Source organism: Ovis canadensis, chromosome 11 (genome assembly GCF_042477335.2).
Source record: "Ovis canadensis isolate MfBH-ARS-UI-01 breed Bighorn chromosome 11, ARS-UI_OviCan_v2, whole genome shotgun sequence".
Taxonomy (NCBI): Eukaryota; Metazoa; Chordata; class Mammalia; order Artiodactyla; family Bovidae; genus Ovis; species Ovis canadensis.
Window position 1 is genome coordinate 70,408,420 of NC_091255.1, and position 22,213 is coordinate 70,430,632.

The 22,213-nt window shown below is 44.2% G+C and overlaps 1 protein-coding gene across 15 annotated transcripts in view; it reads right to left on the minus strand.

The window, feature by feature from the left end:
• The window catches only part of CEP112 (centrosomal protein 112), a 314,145-nt gene that overhangs the window by 213,320 nt on the left and 78,612 nt on the right, over nt 1-22,213 (minus strand). For 9 of the 15 annotated variants that reach the window (XM_069542342.1, XM_069542340.1, XM_069542335.1 and 6 more), the window contains 5 exons: nt 20,284-20,450; nt 19,853-19,982; nt 17,263-17,355; nt 16,347-16,406; nt 10,188-10,267 (listed from right to left, as the gene is read on the minus strand). In XM_069542342.1, coding sequence (XP_069398443.1) covers nt 10,188-10,267; nt 16,347-16,406; nt 17,263-17,355; nt 19,853-19,982; nt 20,284-20,450 — 530 coding nt within the window. The remainder of the gene's footprint in view (nt 1-10,187; nt 10,268-16,346; nt 16,407-17,262; nt 17,356-19,852; nt 19,983-20,283; nt 20,451-22,213) is intronic. The other 6 variants (XM_069542343.1, XM_069542341.1, XM_069542336.1 and 3 more) reach the window with 1 other exon arrangement.

Here is a 22,213-nt window from a genome sequence, read left to right on the forward strand (position 1 = left end):
AATTCACCAATTTCTGGTTATATTTAATCCAGCTTTGACATAATTTAATTTTAGCTATATAAAATCTAAAATGATTTCATACATTTCGAATAATATCTTCCTGCTCTCCAACTCTATATAATATCTAGGTTTTTAGTGGTAACATTATAGGTAAATATGAAAATCTGATATATTTTAATTGAAAATGTACTGTAAACTGTATCTGTTCTTAATTTTAGTAATAATAATAAAAGAAAAAAACCTGAATATTCACAAACTTAATCAGCCTTTATATATTCTTCATTATGGGCTCCCCTGGAGAAGGAGTGGAGAAACCGCCTGCAGTGCAGAAGAGCCAGGTCCAGCCCCTGGGTCAGCAAGGTCCCCTGGAGAAGGAAATGGCAGCCCACTACTCTTGCCTGGGAAATCCTATGAACACAGGAGCCTGGCAGGCTACAGTCGATGGGGCACAAAGCGTGGGACACGATTTGGTGACTAAACCACCATGCCTTGGTTTAAACCAACACCACATCTTCTTTAATAAGTACCATAAAATAAAAGAAAAAAACTGAAAATTTACAGACTTAATCAGTCTTTAAATTTATACATTCTTGGTTAAAACCAACACCATACAGCCTATTTTGATATTGCAGTGGAACCTATTTTTAGTTACTCCTCCAAGAAAACTTAAAAAGTAAAAATCTTGTTTTCTACACAGAATAAAACGTCTTATCAAGGTGACCCTGTAAAGATGTTTCATTCACTTAAAAGGCATAGAAATCTTCAGACTGAGTATCCAAGTTTGCAGGCTTCCTTTAGCTTCTTCCTAGAGGCTCCTGGATTCTTTTTTTATTTTTCTATTTTAAAGTATATATTACTATTAATTCTTAGAGGTTTTTTTAAAAAAAAAAAACTTACAAACAAAATGACTAAGCCACAGCTTCTCACTTCAGCGATAAATAAAAATAAATTTGGAATTACACTATTCAGCGGTACTTTAAAATCCCTACACAAGACTGGATTTAACCAAGCTCTCCCTTTCTACCAAAATTCAAACTTCCAGCCTCTGGGGCAAACTGCAAAACTACCTGCTTTGAATGTATCTTTATCCAGATTTTTGCAGTAAGCTTTGTTCAAATGAAAAACAAACTTCATCAGCATGTAGTCCACGTCTCTGAATAATCACAAGGTTGTTTAGTATCCCATTTAAATCTTCTATAAGATTAGTCTCCAGCAAATAAAAATACAAAAACACTGTCATTATAACTCTGCGGTTTTACTATCTCTACTCTACGGCATTCTTATTTGAAGATTAATCCCTGTTCCTATTAATATTATAAATGTTGATTTATGACAACACACAACCAGAGATAAATGAAGGAGATTTAAAAGAACCTTATAGGAAAGCTTTTCCATCCGTGTTTAAAAATATAACTTCTCTAAAAATATAACTCTAGGGGTAGTCTACCTTCCACTGTAGGGAGAGATTAAGAATCTATGTATCCTGAGAAAGTAAACACTGTTTTTATAAAGCCGTATGTCAGTTTGTTGGAAAACTAACACCCCAAAACTATTTAATAAAAAACAAAACCATAGATAAACCAGGCAAAAGAACAGGTGCTGTTCATTTTTGTATAAGAATAACTTTCAATAAACCAGATGGTGAACATTTGCTGAACATCACTAGCATTGAGTTGGCTTCAAAACAGGTCAAATTAAAATATAATTCAAGAGCACTGTGAATCATTTCAGAAAACAGCAGAAATGTTTTCTAACAGTTCTGCGTGCAGGTGAAGCTCCACTTGTGGGTAATGGTACATGAAAATGAAATTATGCATTTTCTATAAACGCCAATTATCAATAACAGAAACCCTTATGGGATGGAGGAATATCTGTGAAAATCAAGACTATGGTAAAATTAGCCCTCAAGACGTTTTCACATTCTTTCCTTGCTCTCATAGCTGCTCAATTTTAGTCACCCAGTCACCAGCTAGCAGGTCCATGAGTCAGATCCCGTGTGTCTTAGAGCCTCCTGAACAGAAGTGATTGCGTTTTCAGAATCAGAGGTTCCACCCTCCACCAGGGTGAAGTAAAAGTGAGCAAAGTCACAGCTCCCCTCTGGTGCCAACCCGACCCGAAGCCCGCCCGCGTCCGCCGGCTCTGTGCCGCCCACTGCGGTCTGAAGGCCCCCCTCCCGCGCGCTGCGTCTCCGCACAACCTGACAACCGGGCGGAGGGTGGCACCTGGGAGAGAGCGCGCTCCTCGCAGTGCGGGTGCCCACACCCGAAGCGCAGAGAGCGCTCGCGGGGCGCCGGCAGCAGCAGGGCCGGACAGACTGGCACAGGCCCACTGTGCAGCGCTCCTCCACAGACGCGAAGGACGCAGAACGCCGACCGGGTCCGGCAGTTCCACTCCTGGGTACACCGGGAGAAGCGGCCGCACACACGCACCCCAGGGTGCACAGCCGCGCTCCTTACAACACCCCAGACCCGGGAACAGCGCAAGCGCCCACCAGCGGGCGACCGGAGCAGGAAGACGCGCCGCCGGAGCGCCACTCGGCCGCTGGAAGGCACGCGCCTCTGCCGCTCACAGCAACGCGGCAGGATCTGGAGAACGTCATGCTTAGCGAAGTCAGGCAGAGAAAGACGGACACTGTGCGGCCTCACTCACGTGCGGAATCTAACAAACAATGCAGATGAACATGCATGCGAAATAGAAGCCGACTTGCCGACACAGGAAACACACCTGTCGTTACTGAAGGGGAGAAGAGGGAAGGGGAAAATCGGGGGTACGGGACTAACAGGTACAAACGACTATGTATACAGTGGATAAGCAACAAGGATACGGGCGCAGCACAGGAAGTTACAGCCTTTATCTTATAAAAGCTTATGACGCTGTATAATCTGCAACAATACAAGTCTCTAGGCTGCACATTTGATTTTGGTCATACCTGAATGGTCTAGTGGTTCCCTACTTTCCTCAGTTTAAATCTGAATTTGGCAATAAGGAGTTCATGATCTGAGCCACAGTCAGCTCCTGGTCTTGTTTTTGCTGACTGTATAGAGCTTCGCCATCTTTGGCTGCAAAGAATATAATCAATCTGATTTCGGTGTTGACCACCTGGTGAGGTCCATGTATAGAGTCTTCTCTTGTGTTGTTGGAAGAGGGTGTTTGCTACGACCAGTGCATTCTCTTGGCAAAACTCTATTAGCCTTTGCCCTGCTTCATCCCGTATTCCAAGGCCAAATTTGCCTGTTACTCCAGGTGTTTCTTGACCTCCTACTTTTGCATTCCAGTCCCCTCTAATGAAAAGGACATCTTTTTTAGCTGTTAGTTCTAAAAGGTCTTGTAGGTCTTCATAGAACCATTCAACTTCAGCTTCTTCAGTGTTACTGGTTGGGGCACAGACATGGATAACTGTGATATTGAATGGTTTGCCTTGAAAGCGAACAGATCATTCTGTCGTTTTTGAGACTGCATCCAAGTACTGCATTTCAGACTCTTTTGTTGACCATGATGGCTACTCCATTTCTTCTGAGGGATTCCTGCCTGCAGTAGTAGATATAATGGTCATCTGAGTTAAATTCACCCATTCCAGTCCATTTTAGTTTGCTGATTCCTAGAATGTTGACGTTCACTCTTGCCATCTCCTGTTTCACTACTTCCAATTTGCCTTGATTCATGGGACCTAACATTCCAGGTTCCTATGCAATATTGCTCTTTACAGCATTGGACCTTGTTTCTATCACCAGTCACATCCACAGCTGGGTATTGTTTTTGCTTTGGCTCCAACCCTTCATTCTTTCTGAAGTTATTTCTCCACTGACCTCCAGTAGCATATTGGGCATATTATACAGTAGCATATTATACAGTGGAAGTGAGAAATAGATTTAAGGGACTAGATCTGATAGATAGAGTGCCTGATGAACTATGGACTGAGCTTTGTGACACTGTACAGGAGACAGGGATCAAGACCATCCCCAAATAGGAACCATGGAAAAGAAATGCAAAAAAAGCAAAATGGCTGTCTAGGGAGGCCTTACAAATAGCTGTGAAAAGAAGAGAGGCGAAAAGCAAAGGAGAAAAGGAAAGATATAAGCATCTGAATGCAGAGTTCCAAAGAAGCAAGGAGAGATAAACAAGCCTTCTTCAACAATCAATGCAAAGAAATAGAGGAAAATAACAGAATGGGAAAGACTAGATATCTCTTCAAGAAAATTAGAGATACCAAAGGAACATTTCATGCAAAGATGGGCTCGATAAAGGACAGAAATGGTATGGACCTAACAGAAGCAGAAGATATTAAGAAGAGGTGGCAAGAATACACAGAAGAACGTACAAAAAAGATCTTCACGACCCAGATAATCACGACGGTGTGATCACTCACCTAGAGCCAGACCCTGGAATGTGAAGTCAAGTGGGCCTTAAAAAGCATCACTACGAACAAAGCTAGTGGAGCTGATGGAATTCCAGTTGAGCTATATCAAATCCTGAAAGATGATGCTGTGAAAGTGCTGTGCTCAATATGCCAGCAAGTTTGGAAAACTCAGCAGTGGCCACAGGACTGGAAAAGGTCAGTTTTCATTCCAATTTCAAAGAAAGGCAATGGCAAAGAATGCTCAAACTACCGCACAATTGCACTCATCTCACATGCTAGTAAAGTAATGCTCAAAATTCTCCAAGCCAGGCTTCAGCAATATGTGAACTGTGAACTTCCAGATGTTCAAGCTGCTTTTAGAAAAGGCAGAGGAACCAGAGATTAAATTGCCAACATCTGCTGGATCATCAAAAAAGCAAGAGAGTTCCAGGAAAACATCTATTTCTGCTTTATTGACTATGTCAAAGCCTTTGACTGTGAGGATCACAATAAACTGTGGAAAATTCTGAAAGAGATGGGAATACCAGACCACCTGCCCTGCCTCTTGAGAAACCTATATGCAGGTCAGGAAGCAACAGTTAGAACTGGACATGGAAAAACAGACTGGTTCCAAATAGAAAAAGGAGTACGTCAAGGCTGTATATTGTCACCCTGCTTATTTAACTTATAATACAGAGTACATCATGAAAAATGCTGGGCTGGAAGAAGCACATGCTGGAATCAAGATTGCCAGGAGAAATATCAATAACCTCAGATATGCAGATGACACCACCCTTATGGCAGAAAGTGAAGAGGAACTAAAAAGCCTCTTGAGGAAAGTGAAAGAGGAGAGTGAAAAGGTTGGCTTAAAGCTTAACATTCAGAAAATGAAGATCATGGCATCTGGTCCTATCACTTCATGGCAAATGGATGGGGAAACGGTGGAAACAGTGTCAGACTTCATTTTGGGGGGCTCCAAAATCACTGCAAATGGTGACTGCAGCTATGAAATTAAAAGACGCTTACTCCTTGGAAGGAGAGTTATGACCAACCTAGATAGCTATTAAAAAGCAGAGATATTACTTTGCCGACTAAGGTCCGTCTAGTCAAGGCTATGGTTTTTCCAGTGGTCATGTATGGATGTGAGAGTTGACTGTGAAGAAAGCTGAACTATGGACTGAGAAGAAGAACTATGGACTGTGCCGAAGAATTGATGCTTTTGAACTGTGGTGCTGGAGAAGACTCTTGGGAGTCCCTTGGACTGCAAGGAGATCCAACCAGTCCATCCTAAAGGAGATCAGTCCTGGGTGTTCATTGGAAGGACTGATGTTGAAGCTGAAACTCCAGTACTTTGGCCACCTCATGAGAAGAGCTGACTTATTGGGAAAGACCTTGATGGTGGGAGGGATTGGGGGCAGGAGGAGAAGTTGGGGACAGAGGATGAGATGGCTGGATGGCATCGCCAACTCAATGGACATGAGTCAGAGTGAACTCCGGGAGTTGGTGATGGACAGGAGGCCTGGCGTGCTGCAATTCGCGGGGTCGCAAAGAGTCGGACATGACTGAGCGACTGAAGTGAACTGAACAAAAGCTGTTAAAAAAAACGTGCCAGGGTAAGATCACCTCTTCTGACGAACTTGTCTGTCCCTCCATAAGATAAAGAGAGAGAAAGCGGTAAGAGCTGGCACACACAGCAGACACTGTTGGAGGTGTCCTGCAGTGACTGTTCCAAGCCTCCTCACAACCTTACAAGGAAGGGCCACATGACGGAGGTAAAGACGGAGCAGACAGGTGGAGCCCCAGGCCCAGCGTCAGGCTGGTAACCTGAGCTGGAGCCTGGACCCACGAGGCCTGGAGCCAGAGCCCACGCTCTTACGGGAAGCTCACGCGCCTCCCACCCGCCTGGAACAGCTCCGGTCAAGGTGGATTTGGAATTTCAAACAGAAACAAGTTCATTTCATTTCATCTCCATTATACTTTACATGGTTACATCACACTTTAATTTCAATTATATATTAATTTCTATTTATACTGTAAGCCATTTCAGTCTCTTTTAGAAATACAGATATTTTATTTGCTGTTTCTTGTAATAAGTTCACTGTATCTCTGTATTATACTTCAGTAACCTCTAAAAAAAAAAATCATTCCTTTATTTTCCTGGTTTCATCATTATGTGAGTGGAATCAGCCCTATAAAATATCAGTAACATTCTTAAAAAAAAAGAAATTCTAGATAGAAACCCCAGGATGAAAATAAGACTTTGTATTTAAATCCCCAAGACAGATTTTCTCCAAAAGGAAGAGCCGAGTAGCTTTAAAGCCATTCTATTGGGTCAGCCTCTGGAAGAAAACATTGATTTGCATTCTGCATACAGGAACAGAGAAAAAAATCCCTCAAAGAGGAGCACGGCACACTTTGAACATCTAGTCGACGGGAAGCAGCAAAGGGAGGCCAGGTGAGCAGCGAGATGAGGCAGGGGCCCTCGGGCAGCCGAGCTCTGCAAGGACATCGTGGACTCAGAGGGTCAAGCAGACTGCTTCTGGGTTGCCTATAATGCTTCCCCTAACTCCTGAAATAGGGACAGAAACACTGCATTTCCCCCTTATTGCAAAATTTCTACTTTTACAAACAATGCAGGAATCCCAACAATGCATTGCCCACTAGGAGGCAAAATATCTATTTCACACTACTGTAAATAAAGGAAGGTCAGGAATACCTCATGTTAAGCTAAGCACGAAAACCTCACCGACAATCCCCCCGGGGTCTCTGTGAAAGCCCCTGGTGCTCTGTCGGCACCAACAGGCAGTGCCCTGCACGAAGTCCTGACGGACGGAAACAATGGTTTAGTTGAATAAGGGCTTGCTTCCTGTAGGGCCATTCACAACCAGAACATCTGAAGACCTACGTAATATATTCCAGTGAAACCACCACTACTCACTTTCAGTACTAAAAATCTGAAAGTTTAGATATATTAGTGTCAGAGTAGAAATACTTACCGTTACAACTGACAACACAAAAGCAGTTGAAATGGATCAGAATAAATCTGTTTTGAAGCAGTTCTGCATTTTACTGCCACAGAGGACTTTGAAAGAGGTACCAATCAAAAAGATGGCTTCAGAAGGTTTCACGGCTTGCTTTAGAATAGTCAGTTTATACGAGATCTCAGAACAATGCTCTATTATTTCTACACCACCCAAAACTTAGAAATCAAATTTGGTAAAGGTACAAATATCTACACGTGTTGTTCATAGCTGTTAACTCCTCCAAAAAAAAACAAACAAACCATACTTTGGTTAGTCTTTTGCAGTTACACCAAATTATTTTGTTGCCTATGGTGATTTTTCATTCATTACTTAGTTTCTCATTTGGTTTAAATATTTATCTTTGAAAAATGAACACATCAATTCATACCATTCACAGTTATAGTTTCAGATACTTTTTAGTTACAAGGGGCTATAAAATATTTTCTGCATCAAAAATGAAATAAAAAGCAAAAAACATGTTTAGGATATGTGTTGACTAAAAGCTGTAAGTAGTAGGAGAGTAAATTTAAACTTTCTTTTCTGAAAAACATGGACAAGGAGGCAAATTAAATTAGCTTTAGGAGCTGTATTCACAGTAGGTGCCAACTCCAAATCAGGGTCACTCTTCACATCAGTGGGGGGTGAAGTGTCACCCGAGCTCTGAATCCAAGACCAAGCTGAACACACGCATCGTGTGTCCAGGAGCCTATTGATCCCCGTGCTGCCTCCAGCTCTGACAGCCTCTTCTGTACGCGCAACACTCGCAGAGGCAAGCAACCCTACTGAGTGAGAGGATGGATGGATGGATGGACAGATGCCGCCGCATTCTAAAACTCAGATTTTTCACCTTTGTGTATTTTTATTATGGAGAAAACTGTTAATACTCATGACAAATTTCCATATCATACGCCTCTCTTTTAGAAAAATGGAAGTGTCTCTGGACCCACCGGCTCTAACACTATTCTTGGATTGAAAAGCAGCAGCAGTTGCCCCCAGAATATTCTCCTTCCAGGAAATAGCCAGGTAGTGCTGTTTGCTCTGACACGCAGACCCCGCAACAAACTACTCTCCTACTTCAGATCAGATCACTCCCGCTGTGCCAGGTGCTAGATCACTGAGGTCACACAGACACTTAGTGGGAATAAAGACGCTCCTACAAGCGGACTGGAAGACGCGGATCCACGAGGAACAGCATCAACAATCTAAACTAGCTCTCTTTAACTCCAAGCGAAACTCCGCATTTTGGTAAACACCTCTGAAGCCTTAGATAGGTTATGTTGTATTTTGAAACTATGGAGGCTTCGGAATTTTTCACAGTGAAGATGGAAAAATCACACCGTGGCACTTACGGCAACAGCTTGACACTTAGCAGCGCTATGGACCCCGAGTGCCCGCGCCAGACCAGAAGGCTGTTAAGAACAGGGTTGCGTCTTGAGCTACAGCTACTACACCTTCCATTTCTTGTCACAAGACACTACAAAATATAGACATCGCAGGTACTAAACAAATATTGGTCGATTTACTGTTATTGAAGAAATTATCTCTTTCTTTATGGACATAAAATGAATGCACATCAACAAACGACCAGAAAAAGTGTAAAGAAGTCACAGGAGAGGCGAAGCAGAGCAAACAGAAAGGAAACTGCGGAGCCTTGAGCCGGTAGAGAAGGTTGTGACTCAGCATTTTACGGAGGAAAACGAATTAACGAGGGGTCGAGGGAGGACATCTCCATCTCGTCCACGAGCAAGACGCCGTCCCTGTGCTACCGTTCAAGCTGGCGCACGAGCACGGTCACCCGACAACGCGGAGCGCGCTACCGTCTCCTCCGAGGCCGCCTGGCCCCCGCCTGGCGACACGACACCCCGAGAGGCCCGGCACTCAGCTCGCGGCACCACCAGGCAGGGGGCGGCGGTGCGACCCCCGGAGAACCTCACACCCGCTCTCTGCGACCCGAGACGTTCTTTTTGGCCTTTCTCTAAATTATTCCTGCTTGACATGTGGAAAAGCTCAGAAAATGGAACTTGCTGATTCCCTGGGAGTCAGCTAGACACAGTGCGCCCGAGCAAGCTCTCTTCCTAAGTCAGATTCTCGGGCCAAGTGCCCTGCTGACCTTTCTTCCAAGAAAGTCCTCATCACTCAAAGCTCTCTGCACTGTACCTGCCCAAGGGCTTGACCGTCCTCCCAACTGGACTACAGCACGGGAGGGAATTATAGACACTGTCTGAAACACGGTGAGAACGCAACATTTACTGAATACACAATATTTTCCAGCTAAAAACCACAGGACAGTATCATCCAGTAATAAGTAAGGCCTGATCAACTTAGTAAACGATTGGAAAAGACAAATATATATGTAAACATATTTTAATGTGTATGCTTAGGTATCATAAAACAAAGCCTTTGCTAAACAATGCCTGTATAATAGTCCGTTTTTAAATAGAACCACCGAAACATATCATTATCCAAACTCCTCCAAAAAAATCTACAGAGGAATTGCTAAATGTCCTAAGATCTAAATCTTATTGTTGTTATTGTTATGTTTAATCTGTTTTCATTTAAGAGTAGGAAAGCATCTGAAACCACTCAGCTCTCTTTCTTACATTCCTATCACTTAAAAACAGCTGAATTGATTTTTTTCCTTTAAAAAAAAATTTATTGGCTAGTAATAAAATTCTGAAAATAGAGATTCATGATGGAAAACTGACTCAAACTAAACCACAGCAAGGTTATGATAAAAATAATCATGCTTTGGTTTTAGTCACTTAATTTGGCTCACAGTTTAGAATAAGAGTATCTTTTTAAATTAAATATATTACAATTTTACTCACTTCAAAGCTTCCTCGAATTTATGGATTTTCTTTTGAGCGTCTTCTTTCTCCTTGTCGAGCTCACTCTGTAAGTCCTGAATCTGCCATGACAGAGACATGAAATTTACTAAGAGACAAGTCAAGTTTCCTCAAAGGAAAAATACAACGAAGCAGTAATCTTAAATCCATTTTTAATATAAAAGTAGATTTAGATTTTTCAAGATAGAGGTTTGGTTAACCATAATCATTTACCATAAAATTATTTTAATACTATTCTTCTGATAATAACTTTCTGGTCAAAGTTAATCGTTGTTTAAATGCGCCTGTATGTGGAATCCCTGTAAAATAAACTGACATGTAAGAAATTTAAAAAGGGACCTTCTGAATTTTTTTTAACATTCCACACATTAACCAAAGCAAAGTAATCTAATTAGATACAGGAGAATACAAAAATAATGTCTCTATCTGGCTTCCCTGGAGACTCAGATAGTAAAGCATCCGCCTGCAAGGCAGGAGTCCTGGGTTCAATCCCTGGGTCGGGAGGATCCCCTGGAGAAGGGAATGGCTACCCACTGCAGTATTCTTGCCTGGAGAATCCCTTGGACACAGGAGCCTGGTGGGGTACAGTCCGTGGGGTCACAAACAGTCGGACACGACTGAGCGACTAAGCACCCACATACACATTCCCCAAGCACACCCAGGTTACGGTGAACTAGCCGTCTGCTTCCAGAACGATGTGCACAGCCGCCCCCTGAGTCTGGGAAGCCCCCAGGAGCACCGCTCTCCTAGTGATTGGCAGCCAGGAGGAGCAGCCACGTGAGCACCTATGCACCGGAAGCTCCTTGTGAGCACGCGCAGATGTGCACGCCCAGTGTGGGCGCCAGCACGGGCGCCGTGCGGGGACCTGGAATAGGGAAGGGAGCTCTGCTAAGGCTGGAGGGTCCTCACGGGGGCCGCCTGGGTGCAAGCCCAGCCGGAGGCCACTCAGCCAGTGCGGACACGGGGCACACTCCTGCCGGCCACGCGGGTGAGGCTGGATGTGCAAGCGGGGGCATGAGACACAGGAGGGCAGTGAGATCAACACATACCCAGTCACACACACAACCACACACACAACCATAGACACACAGTCACACACCCAACCACACATACACAACCGTACACAACCACACACACCATACACAACCACACAGCCACACACACACAACCACACACAATCATACAGAATCACAATCACACACCCAGTCACACACACAACCACACACAACCACACACAACCACACACACACAACCACACACACAACCACACACAACCACACAATTACACACACACACAGCCACACACACAACCACACATACACAACTGCACACAACCACACACAACCACACACAACCACAGTCACACACACAACTACACACAATCATACAGAACCACTCAGTCACACAGTCACACACACAACCACACACAACCACACGCACAACCATACACAACCACACACACAGTCACACACCCGTCACACACACACACAACCATACAAAACCTCACAGTCACACAGTCACACAACCACACACACAACCACACACACAATCATACAGAACCACACAATCACACACCCAGTCTCACACACAACCACACACACAACCATACACAACCACATAATTACACAGTCACACACACAGCCACACACACAACCACACATACACAACTGCACACAACCACACACACAACCATACACAACCACACAGTCACACACACAACCACACACAATCATACAGAACCACTCAGTCACACACAGTCACACACAACCACACACAACCACACGCACAACCACACAACCACACAGTCACACACACAACCACACACTCATACAGAACCACACAATCACACACCCAGTCACACACACAATCATACACAACCACATACCCAGTCACACACACAACCACACACACAATCATACACAACCACACAATCAGTCACACACACAATCACAAACTTTTTCAGACACTGAAGCAATACTCCTCAAAAATACCTCTATTTAGCTATTTATTCATTTGGACAGAAGCCTATTTAACTCAAAAATCCTTATTCTTTGGCTCGTTCCTATTATGATTCTCCTTCATTTTCCCCTCGGTGTTTTAGTGCAATGGAAAGGTAGGTAGGCCGACAGACAGACAGAAGGTAGACAGACAGACCAGCGGCTTGGAAGCCGAGAGGCGCGCCTAGAGGGGCCGGCGGGAAAGCCCGCGCGGACGGCCGGGCGCGGCGCGCGGACCGCGGGGAGGCCAGCGCCGCCCGCGCCTCACCCGCTCCCCCGACGCCCCGGGAGCGCCGCTGCCGGGCCCTCCTCTGCGCGCCCGCGGCGCCGCCCCGCCGCGAGTCCCCGAGTCCCGTCCCCGAGGTGCGGCGGCCACTGCCTGACGGGCGGCGCCACCGGCAGGGCCCCGACTCCCCGCTTCTAAACCGAGAGCGCCCTCGGCAGCGGCAGCGGGACGGCCCGCGCGGGCGGAGCAGAGTCGGAGCCGACGCACAGGCCTGTGCCCGGGGGCTGCTCGCGGGAAGCGGCTCCTCGTTTGCCGGCCCAGCGCCCCGCACAACGCGGGGCCCCCACGCGAGGACAGGGCCTGCCGGTCTGGGCGCGTCTGCTCGCCACTGACCACGTCTGCACGAGTGCCCGCGGGCTCTAGGGGCCATGCTGCCGGCCTTCGCCGATGCTCTAGGCAGTGGGGGCGACAGCAGCGACGCGACTGCCAGCCTCTCCTCCAAGGGCCCCACTGGCCGCGGGGAGCATGCCTCGGAGCGGCCCGCTCGCGCTCCGTTCCCTCCTGTACGCTGTGAACACCGAGACGAGCTTCAGTCATTTGCACGACGAGAACACAAGCCAGCCAGCCAAGATAAGGCATGTAGCCCCCAACACGGGAGTGTCCTGCAAACGCCGACTTAAGGAGCTGGAAGCGTCACTGCGCATCTACTCCATGCAGGTCTCGCTCCCTTTTGCACCGTAAGAATTTAAGGCATCAAAAGAGGCGCGCTGGTATAAGCAAGAGATCTGCTGCAGGTAAGGGAGCAGATACACGCCGGGGACATCAAGGCACGAAGAGCGCGCGGAGCCCCGGCAGGTTCACTGGGGGCCCCGGCCGCCCCACCACAACCACCCTGACCACCTCTGCCTCTCACTGGGGCAGACGCAGCACCGTGCGCGCCATGATTCCTGCAAGTCGCTTCACCGCGCAATTTCACTGTTTGAAAAGCTTCACTCAAGACACTTTACCTCCTAAAGAAAACCAGGCCAATAACGGTTGGAAAACACTCCACAATTTATGTAAAACTATGTAAAATTTACACCATCTTAACCTAATTAAAAGCATTACATACATGCTACACACCATTCCTAGCAACTCTGAACTCCATCAGATCTCATGGGGACAGGGACAATGTGCCGAGGTCAGAAGCAGACATTCCAACAGTTACGAGCAGACACTTCAGTCCTAGCTCACTTTAGAACAGACACGTGTAACATCTGTCTCGTGAACTTCTCTCAGTAAACAGCACCATCTTTTAACTCTCTGAGGCCTGCTTGGAAAACAGGTAGTAGGTTATTTGTAGGAGGCAGGTGTTTCCTCGCTTGTAAAATCATTTGGTCTGACCACTTCCTGATTTAACAGATTAGGGCACTTCTTCAAACAATCACATTTAGTCTTACTGCCTATTATTTGTTTGATGCTCAGAGACCTTAGAAGCAGGCAACAGCCACCAGAGACCAATAAAGACCATTAGACAGCGTGTGGGCTTAAACCAAGGGCGCCTGATGCTCCTCCGCCCTCAAGGCTCGCTGGCCTCTCTCACGCTGCCTTCTTTGTCGGCAGGAGGAAACGATGTCACTTAGGTGGCATTTCCTCCTCCTGAACAGGTACTCAGGACTTGGGTTTGTGCGACAGTTACGGAATGCGCACACCTGTAGCACCGTCTAACAAGCGCCCTGTGCCCCGCTCTCTGCTCTAGGGGTACAGAGCCCAGAGCGAGGCGAGGTTGGTGTCAGCCCTCGGGGGTATTCCCTGAGGGGGCTCGAGGCAGCGGACCTTCAAGGACTGAGATCACAGGTTTAATACAGAAAGAAGAACAGATGTCAATGTGAAGGGGCAGATTATGGAATTAAGTGTAAAGCAAAAACCAGCATGCTGAGCAACGTTTTCTTTCAATACAAATACTGTTAGAACGTATGCTGTGGGAACAAAGACGCTCCTTTTTCTTTACAGAAGGTGTTATTTTAAACACACACTCATTGGAAAAGACTCTGATGCTGGGAGGGTTTGGGGGCAGAAGGAGAAGGGGACGACAGAGGATGAGATGGCTGGATGGCATCACCGACTCGATGGACATGAGTTTGGGTGAACACCAGGAGTTGGTGATGGACAGGGAGGCCTGGTGTGCTGCGGTTCATGGGGTCACAAAGAGTTGGACACGACTGAGCTACTGAACTCAACTGAACTAGTTAGTGTTACTTAAAAGTGAGGCCACCTGATAGCTCAGAGACAGGGAAAGCCTGTGGTCACCAAGATGCCTAACTTCGCGACTGCGGTCTGCTCCCTGAAGTGAAGCCGACTAGGATGGGGAGGTGGCTGCCAGGGAGGACTTGATCTTTAACACGGCTTCCTGTGTGTGTCCACCAGGCAGGGGGCTGGTCCAAAACCTGAGTTTACTTGGTGGCCGGACGGCCAGAAAGAACAGCGGTAGGAGACTGTCTTCCAGCTCTGTGACCCCCACCCCCAGCCGGACACTGTGAACCAGGTGGCCTCCTCTGGGCACCAGGGCCCCGGGGCCCACAGGGGTGCAGATGCCATCTCCCAGGAGGAGGGCTGCCAGCAGGGTAACAGAGCAGGAGGCCAGGGAGGGGTCCTCGACGGATAGGGAGCCAGTTACCCGCCCACAGTACCAACAAGGGACTAACAGGTATACCCAAAGGTGTGGATGCCTCAGATGGTGGGCAGTGAGGCTTACAATAATACATGGTCTTCTTTGGGGAAGTCAAATATTAATATTTATGAAGCTGCAAAACTTTAACATGGAAACCAAAAAAAAAAAAATTCCTTATTTCAGGAAAAGCAGTATTTCTCCCTCCTGCTCAGATATCATTTTGTAGGCATGAAATATATTCAATATCTTGCATTGAGTTGTATTAAAACTGCAGGGGGGGAATTTTTTTAGCAATAGGAAAACTTATTACACTTTTAAAGAGCACATACTTAGGTCCATGCACGTCACAAGAAACCCCAGGCCCCTGGAGAGCAAGCTGTGCGGCCTGTCCCCTCACCCGCCTCCACCCAGGACCCAGAGAGGCCGCTCTCCAGGAGGCGCTGAACAAACATCCGAGGGCACGGTACACGCACATCAGACGTGGCTTCAGGGTGTTGTAAGAAGTTCGTGCCACACAATCTGTCTCATCAGCTGGGGGGTAGCCTTTCTCTCATTTTCCATTATGTGTGTAATCTACAAGTGGATGAGTTTGGTGGATGTTGGAACTGTAAACGATTACAAAGCAGCAACAAGATCTCTGCTATCACAACTATAGTTACAGGGCAAGCAACAAATTCAAAACGGAAGCTTGAAAGTCACAGACCCTGTAGACTGTCCTTTACGACTGAAGGTGTGAACAGGGTGGACATGAATACAGTTACCACTGATAACAAGGACCCCAGCACGCCTCAGCAGAAACAGTCACTACTCTGAGCCACACGAAATAACGGCTAATCGACTTTTTTTACTAATCAGTTGCAGTGACAATTCTTTCATGGGTTTATATTCTTTGGTTAATCATTTATTTAGAGTTTTATTACACATGTGATACAACAGAAAAAAATAACTCCCATCAGTTATATCATATTTGTAAACTGGTAAAAACAAAAGATAATTTCAAAGGGTTATTATGAGAGGTGAACATGATAATACTCTTCACTCATTAAATAAAACATAGAAGTGGTATTTTAATGTCAATGTAATTAAGAATCAAACTGAAGAAGCTGTTCATAAACATGAAAAATAAAGAAGCAAAATTTGATTACTGGCTAACTGAAATAAACCTAGAAATACAGTCTAGAACACATGGCTTTATGGAAATTAGCATGTACTGTTAATTGTCTCATTTGGTATATAAGTGGCTTATAGCTTCCCACAAAACATATTACCTTTTTTTCAAAGGTGCGTTTTAAGTGACTTCTCTCCATTTGAAACTTATTTTCTTGATCCTGTGAATAATAAATATTTTTCTTTATTATACTTAAAATCTCTTCTCGGGTCAATAAAATTGGTAATCTAATGAAACAAGTCAGTCTCTTTGATGACAAACTTATTTGAGTTTTGCCAATAAGTGAGCCCTACCTGTCCAGTTTTCTAAAGCACAAACAGAGACATGAATAGCTTTCTGTCGGAGGCCATAAAATGTCCATTAACTGAAGATGTTACTACTCTCAAAAGCACTTATGTTACAGTGAGAGAGACACTTTCTGATCCTCAGAATTAGGAGACCACTTAAAAATGATCGGATGAATCAATGTGAAAATAATGTGTTGTATCACAAATCAGGGTTTGGTACTTTTTGACCAAAAGAGAGAGAGGGTCTGAAAGGAGGGAAGGAGGGAATTCGCTGGCGGGCTGGTGGTTGGGACGCCGTGCTTCCCGTGCAGGTGGCATGGGGTCCGCCTCTGGTTAGGGAACCGGGATCCTGCACCCACGGGCGCAGCCAAAACCAGACAATGCTCGAGCCAGAGGCGTGGAAGAGAAACAGGAAGAGACAGAGACTACCGGGAACGGCAGGCGGTAATGGAAAGAGGAGGCCATTCTGAAACAAGTGTATTTAAACAAGGTTCATTCTTCAAACCAATCACATAAGAGTAGGTTGTCCAAATTAAAACTGCTCTTCCTAACTCATCACATGAGCATTTACTTTTGTTGAAATAAATGAGAAATGATAAGTGCAATAAAAGAATCAGAAATGGTTACCTGCATTTCTGAGCTTTTTAACTGACACTCATTTATACATACACACCCAGAAAAGGACAGGTGGCTTTCAGCCATTGCTCTGTTTAAAAGCACAGGACTCACCTTGAGCTGCTGCTTTCTCTGAAGCTCTGATTCCTGTAATTGCTGCTTTAATTGACAGACGTTCTGTTCCAGCTCTTTAATCATACCAGATGCCTAAAGAGATTTTAGGAAAATAATAAAAAATGAAATTTTGATTTTTCTATCATCCTACAAACTTCCAGTTGAATAAATTTCCCTTTTTCTTCCTGAAGTTTCAATTAGAATTAAACTTGTCTATAAATATGAAATTTACAAAAATTTAAGTTAAAAAACCCTTTAAGTTAAAATATAAATTAAATTCATAGTATTTAAAGTTATAAAAATATAATACTGATATAAAAAGAATAGGAAATAGAAAACTTTTTAAACGTTCATTTAAAAACCAAATTCACTGGAATAGTTATCAGGTTGGTACAAAATTAATTGCAGTTTCTGCACTGGTGTAATTTGTCATTTGATATTGGAACACATTCTAAATAAATGTGATGGTTATGTTATATACATCATTTTAATGCACATTTTTCATTTGATGATTTTTTTTTGCTAATGACTTATTACTTGCTGTTTATTTTATATTTATTTTAAACTACAGAAAAGATGTTAGACAAAAAGCAAATTCGAATGATTTTCTTATTTGAGTTCAAAATGAGTCGTCAAGCAGCAGAGACAACTCGCACCATCAACACCACATTTGGCCTGGGAGCTGCTGAAAGGCATACAGTGCAGCGGCGGCTCAGGAAATCTCACAAAGGGAACAAGAGTCGTGAAGATTAGAGAGCACAGTGGCTGGTCATCGGACGTTGACAACGACAATTGAGAGCCATCATCGAAGCTGATCCTCTTACAACTGCTCAAGAAGCTGCCCAAGAATTCAAGGCCGATCATTCTTTGGTCATTGGCATTTGAAACAAACTGGAAAGGTGGAAAAGCTCGGTAAGTGAGCCCCCGTGAGCTGACCACAAGTCAAAACAGTCTTGGTTCTGAAGTGTCTTCTCTTATTCTATGCAACAACAATGAACCATTTCTCAATCAGATTGTGATGTGTGATTAAAAGTGGATTTTAATACAACTGGCAATGACCAGCTCAGTGGCTGGACAGAGAAGAAGCTCCAAAGCACTTCCCACAGCCAGACTTGCACTAAAAAACAGTCATGTTTGGTGGCCTGCTGCTGGTTTCATCCACTACAGCTTCCTGAATCCCCGCGAAACATTACATCTGAGAAATATGCCCAGCAAGTTGATGAGATGCCCCCAAAATTGCAATGCCTGCAGCCAGCATTGGTCAGAAAGGGCCCAATTCTCCATGACAATGCCTGACTCCACATCACACAACCACTGCTTCAAAAGTTGAAAGCACCTGCCTCATCCGCCGTTTTCACCTCACCTCTCGCCAGCCGACTACCACCTCTTCAAGCATCTTTACAACTTTCTGCAAGGAAAATGCTTCCACAACCAGCAGGAGGCAGAAAATCTTTCTAAGAGTTCATCAAATCCCAAAGCATTGATTTTTATGCTTTGATTTTAAAGTTTTTATGCTTTGATTTTAGAGATTTTAAGCATTGGTTTTAATAAGAGTAAACAAACTTATTTCTCAGTGGGAAAAATGTGTTGACTGTAGTGGTTCCTGGGCTTCCCTGGTGGCTCAGAGGTTGAAGCATCTGCCTGCAATGCAGGAGACCTGGGTTCCATCCTTGGGTCGGAAAGATCCCCTGGAGAAGGAAATGGCAACCCACTCCAGTATTCTTGCCTGGAGAATACCATGGATGGAGGACCCTGGTGGGCTACAGTCCATGGGGTTGCAAAGAGTCTGACATGACTGAGCAACTTCACTTCACTTTTTGGTTCCTATTTTGATCTATAAAGATGTGTTTGAGCCTCGTTATAATAATTTAAAATTCAGTCTGAAACCATGATTATGTTTGCACCAACCTAATAATTCTTGAAATATCAAGTAATTGACCACTTTAGCACTGCAGCTATAGGATTTTCTCTTCATAAATTTCAATTATCTGACACAAAACAGGGTGTGTAGGTTTATATATGTGTGAGTGCAAGAAAACTAACATATAACCAAGATCTCAAAATATTAATAATAATATTACTATTGTTATATTCAAAATATTAACTCTATACATTATTAACAATACCATTGATTAATTAATTATTAACATAACAATGTATAGAGTTATTTGAGTTACTCAAATAATAACGTACTGCTACTGCTGCTGCTGCTAAGTCGCTTCAGTCGTGCCCGACTCTGTGTGACCCCACACACGGCAGCCCACCAGGCTCCTCCGTCCCTGGGATTCTCCAGGCAAGAACACTGGAGTGGGGTGCCACTGCCTTCTCCGAATGAGGTACAGAGTTACTCAAAAATGTTATTAAAACAACTGAACTCTAGTAATTAGTTTAATTAAAAGGGTTGATTTACAGCAGATTTTAATGTATTAAGGATTTGTGTTGTGCTCTACATTAGACAGTCATCATTAAATTAAGCAAAGGAGACTCATTTACACGCCAGACAGTAAGTGTCCACAGGGCACTTCTGGTTCTGTGCTGAGTGCAGGGAGTGACGGCTCTGGCTGGCTACAGCTACCCGCTCCTACAGTACCTGAGAGGCAGAAAGCGCGTGTTCTTTTCTCAGAAGGTTGATGTCAGCATCATACTTGGTTTGTAACAGTTTCAGGTTTTGCTCATAATCACTGATGAGATGGTCTTTCTCTTTATGCAGTGTGTTGCGCCTGAAAGCAACCAGAGGATTAAATACACTTCCAGTGTATTTATAGTCAACCTCTAAAACGGAATTTTTTAGCCAGTCAAATCCAAATGCGTTATCTTTCAATACATCAAATAAGTAAGCACATTTTTATCGAGTGTTCTTAAACAGTATGCTTCTTACGTTCAATGGTACTTAAAAAATTTAACAAACAGCAGCATTAGACTGGAAACCTCCCCAGGTTAAATGCACAAGGTTTTAATTTTACTGGATAACTTACAGAGTTAATGTCAGTTTTTTATAGCCACACCTGAGAGCTGTCTGACCTCAGACAATACCTTGCCTTTACTTCTTGTAATTCATTACATGTTATCTGGTAACATCTCTCCAGTTCCAGTTTTTCTTGAATTAATTTCTGTTTCTGTAAATTACTGTTCTCCGCTTCTCCAGTCAGCTGCTGGACACGGGACTCCAGTTCTTTGATCATCTGGTTCTAAAAGAATGGTTCATTGTTAAGAATGCCTCTGACTTTATAACAATTCTGCATCATTAAGTAACCTGAAAAAAATGCAAGGGATTAGAGATAAGAATACAAAAAAAAAGGTACCATAAACCATACTAATAAAAACCAACCTAACCTCTAAATTAACTGTCTATTATTTTTTTTTTTTAAAAAAAAGGAGCACTTTCTATGTGTTTGCACACTTTCAGCCTCTTATTCGTTCAATGAGTGGGAATTCGTTCACTGAAACAGCACCATTCTGATCTGGGGATATAAGCTTAAGTGCATGCATGCTAAGTTGCTTCACTCGTATACAATTATTTGCAATGCTATGGACCACAGCCCGCCGGGCTCCTCTGTCCATGGGATTCTCTAGCCAAGATTACTGGAGTGGGCTGCCACTTCCTTTTCCAGGGGTCTTTCTGACTCAGGGATTCAACCCACATCTCTTACATCTACCATGCGGGCAAGAGGGTTCTTTACCACGAGCGTGACCCAGGAAGCTCACCACTTACCCTGCTGCTGCTGCTGAGTCGCCCCAGTCATGTCCGACCCTGCGACCCCACAGACGGCAGCCCGCCAGGCTCCCCCGTCCCTGGGATTTCCCAGGCAAGAACACTGGAGTGGGTTGCCATTTCCTTCTCCAATGCATGAAAGTGAGAAGTGAAAGGGAAGTCGCTCAGTCATCAGCACCCTCCCAAAAAAGTCTGATAAAATATGTACAAGAGCTACATGTGGTAAATTACAAACCTCTGAGGAAAGAATGAGAAAAATCAAAGAACTAGATAAATGGAGAGACAGCCCATGTTCATGGATAGGAAGACTCAGTAACACAATGTTGCTTATTTGCAACTTGATCCATGGATTTAATGCAACATCAATTAAAATCCCAGAAAAATATTTCATGGATATGAATAAACTGCTCTTAAAGTTTACATGGAGACAAAGGCACAAAACACCCTGAAAAATGGAAAGGGAAGAGCAAAGTTGGAAGACTGACACTGCCTACTTCAAGACACAGTAATCAAAGCACTGTGGCCTGCCAAAGGAAAAGACAACCAGATCAATGGAATAGAACAGAGAGGCCAGAAAGAGCCCCCCATAAACGCAGCCTGATTTCCGACAAAGGGACAAAAGCAGCGCAATGGAGCGAAGGCAGTGTCTTCACCACATGGTCCTGGAACAACTGGACAACCGACGCAAAAAACAAAAAGGAATCTAGACACATATCTTACAGACTCACTCAGAAGAGATCACAGACCTAAATGCAAAATGCAAAACCACAAAAATCCTAGGAAATCACACAGGGGAAACCTAAATTATCTTAAGTTTGGCAAGACTTTTTAGATACAATATCCATGGCACAATGCATTAAAGAAATAATTGACAAACTGGACTTTATTACGATTAAAATTTTCTATTCCACAAAAGACAGTATGTATTAAGAGAATCAGAACATAAGCCACAGATGGGGAAACAGTATTTGCAAAAGACACATCTGATGAAGGACTGTTATCCAAAATATACAAAGGACTCTTATAACTCAACAATAATAAAATAAAAACCTAATTTAAAAATGGGTTAAAGACTTAGACACCCTACCAGAGAAGATGAACAGCTGATGTATAAGCGTAGGAGAGGCTGTCATACCGCACGTCACCATGTACCATGGAAATGCGGGTTAAACACCAATGAGACTGCACCCATCGGAACAATGATGCAAACGCTGAGGAGGGTTTGGAGCAGCAGGAGCT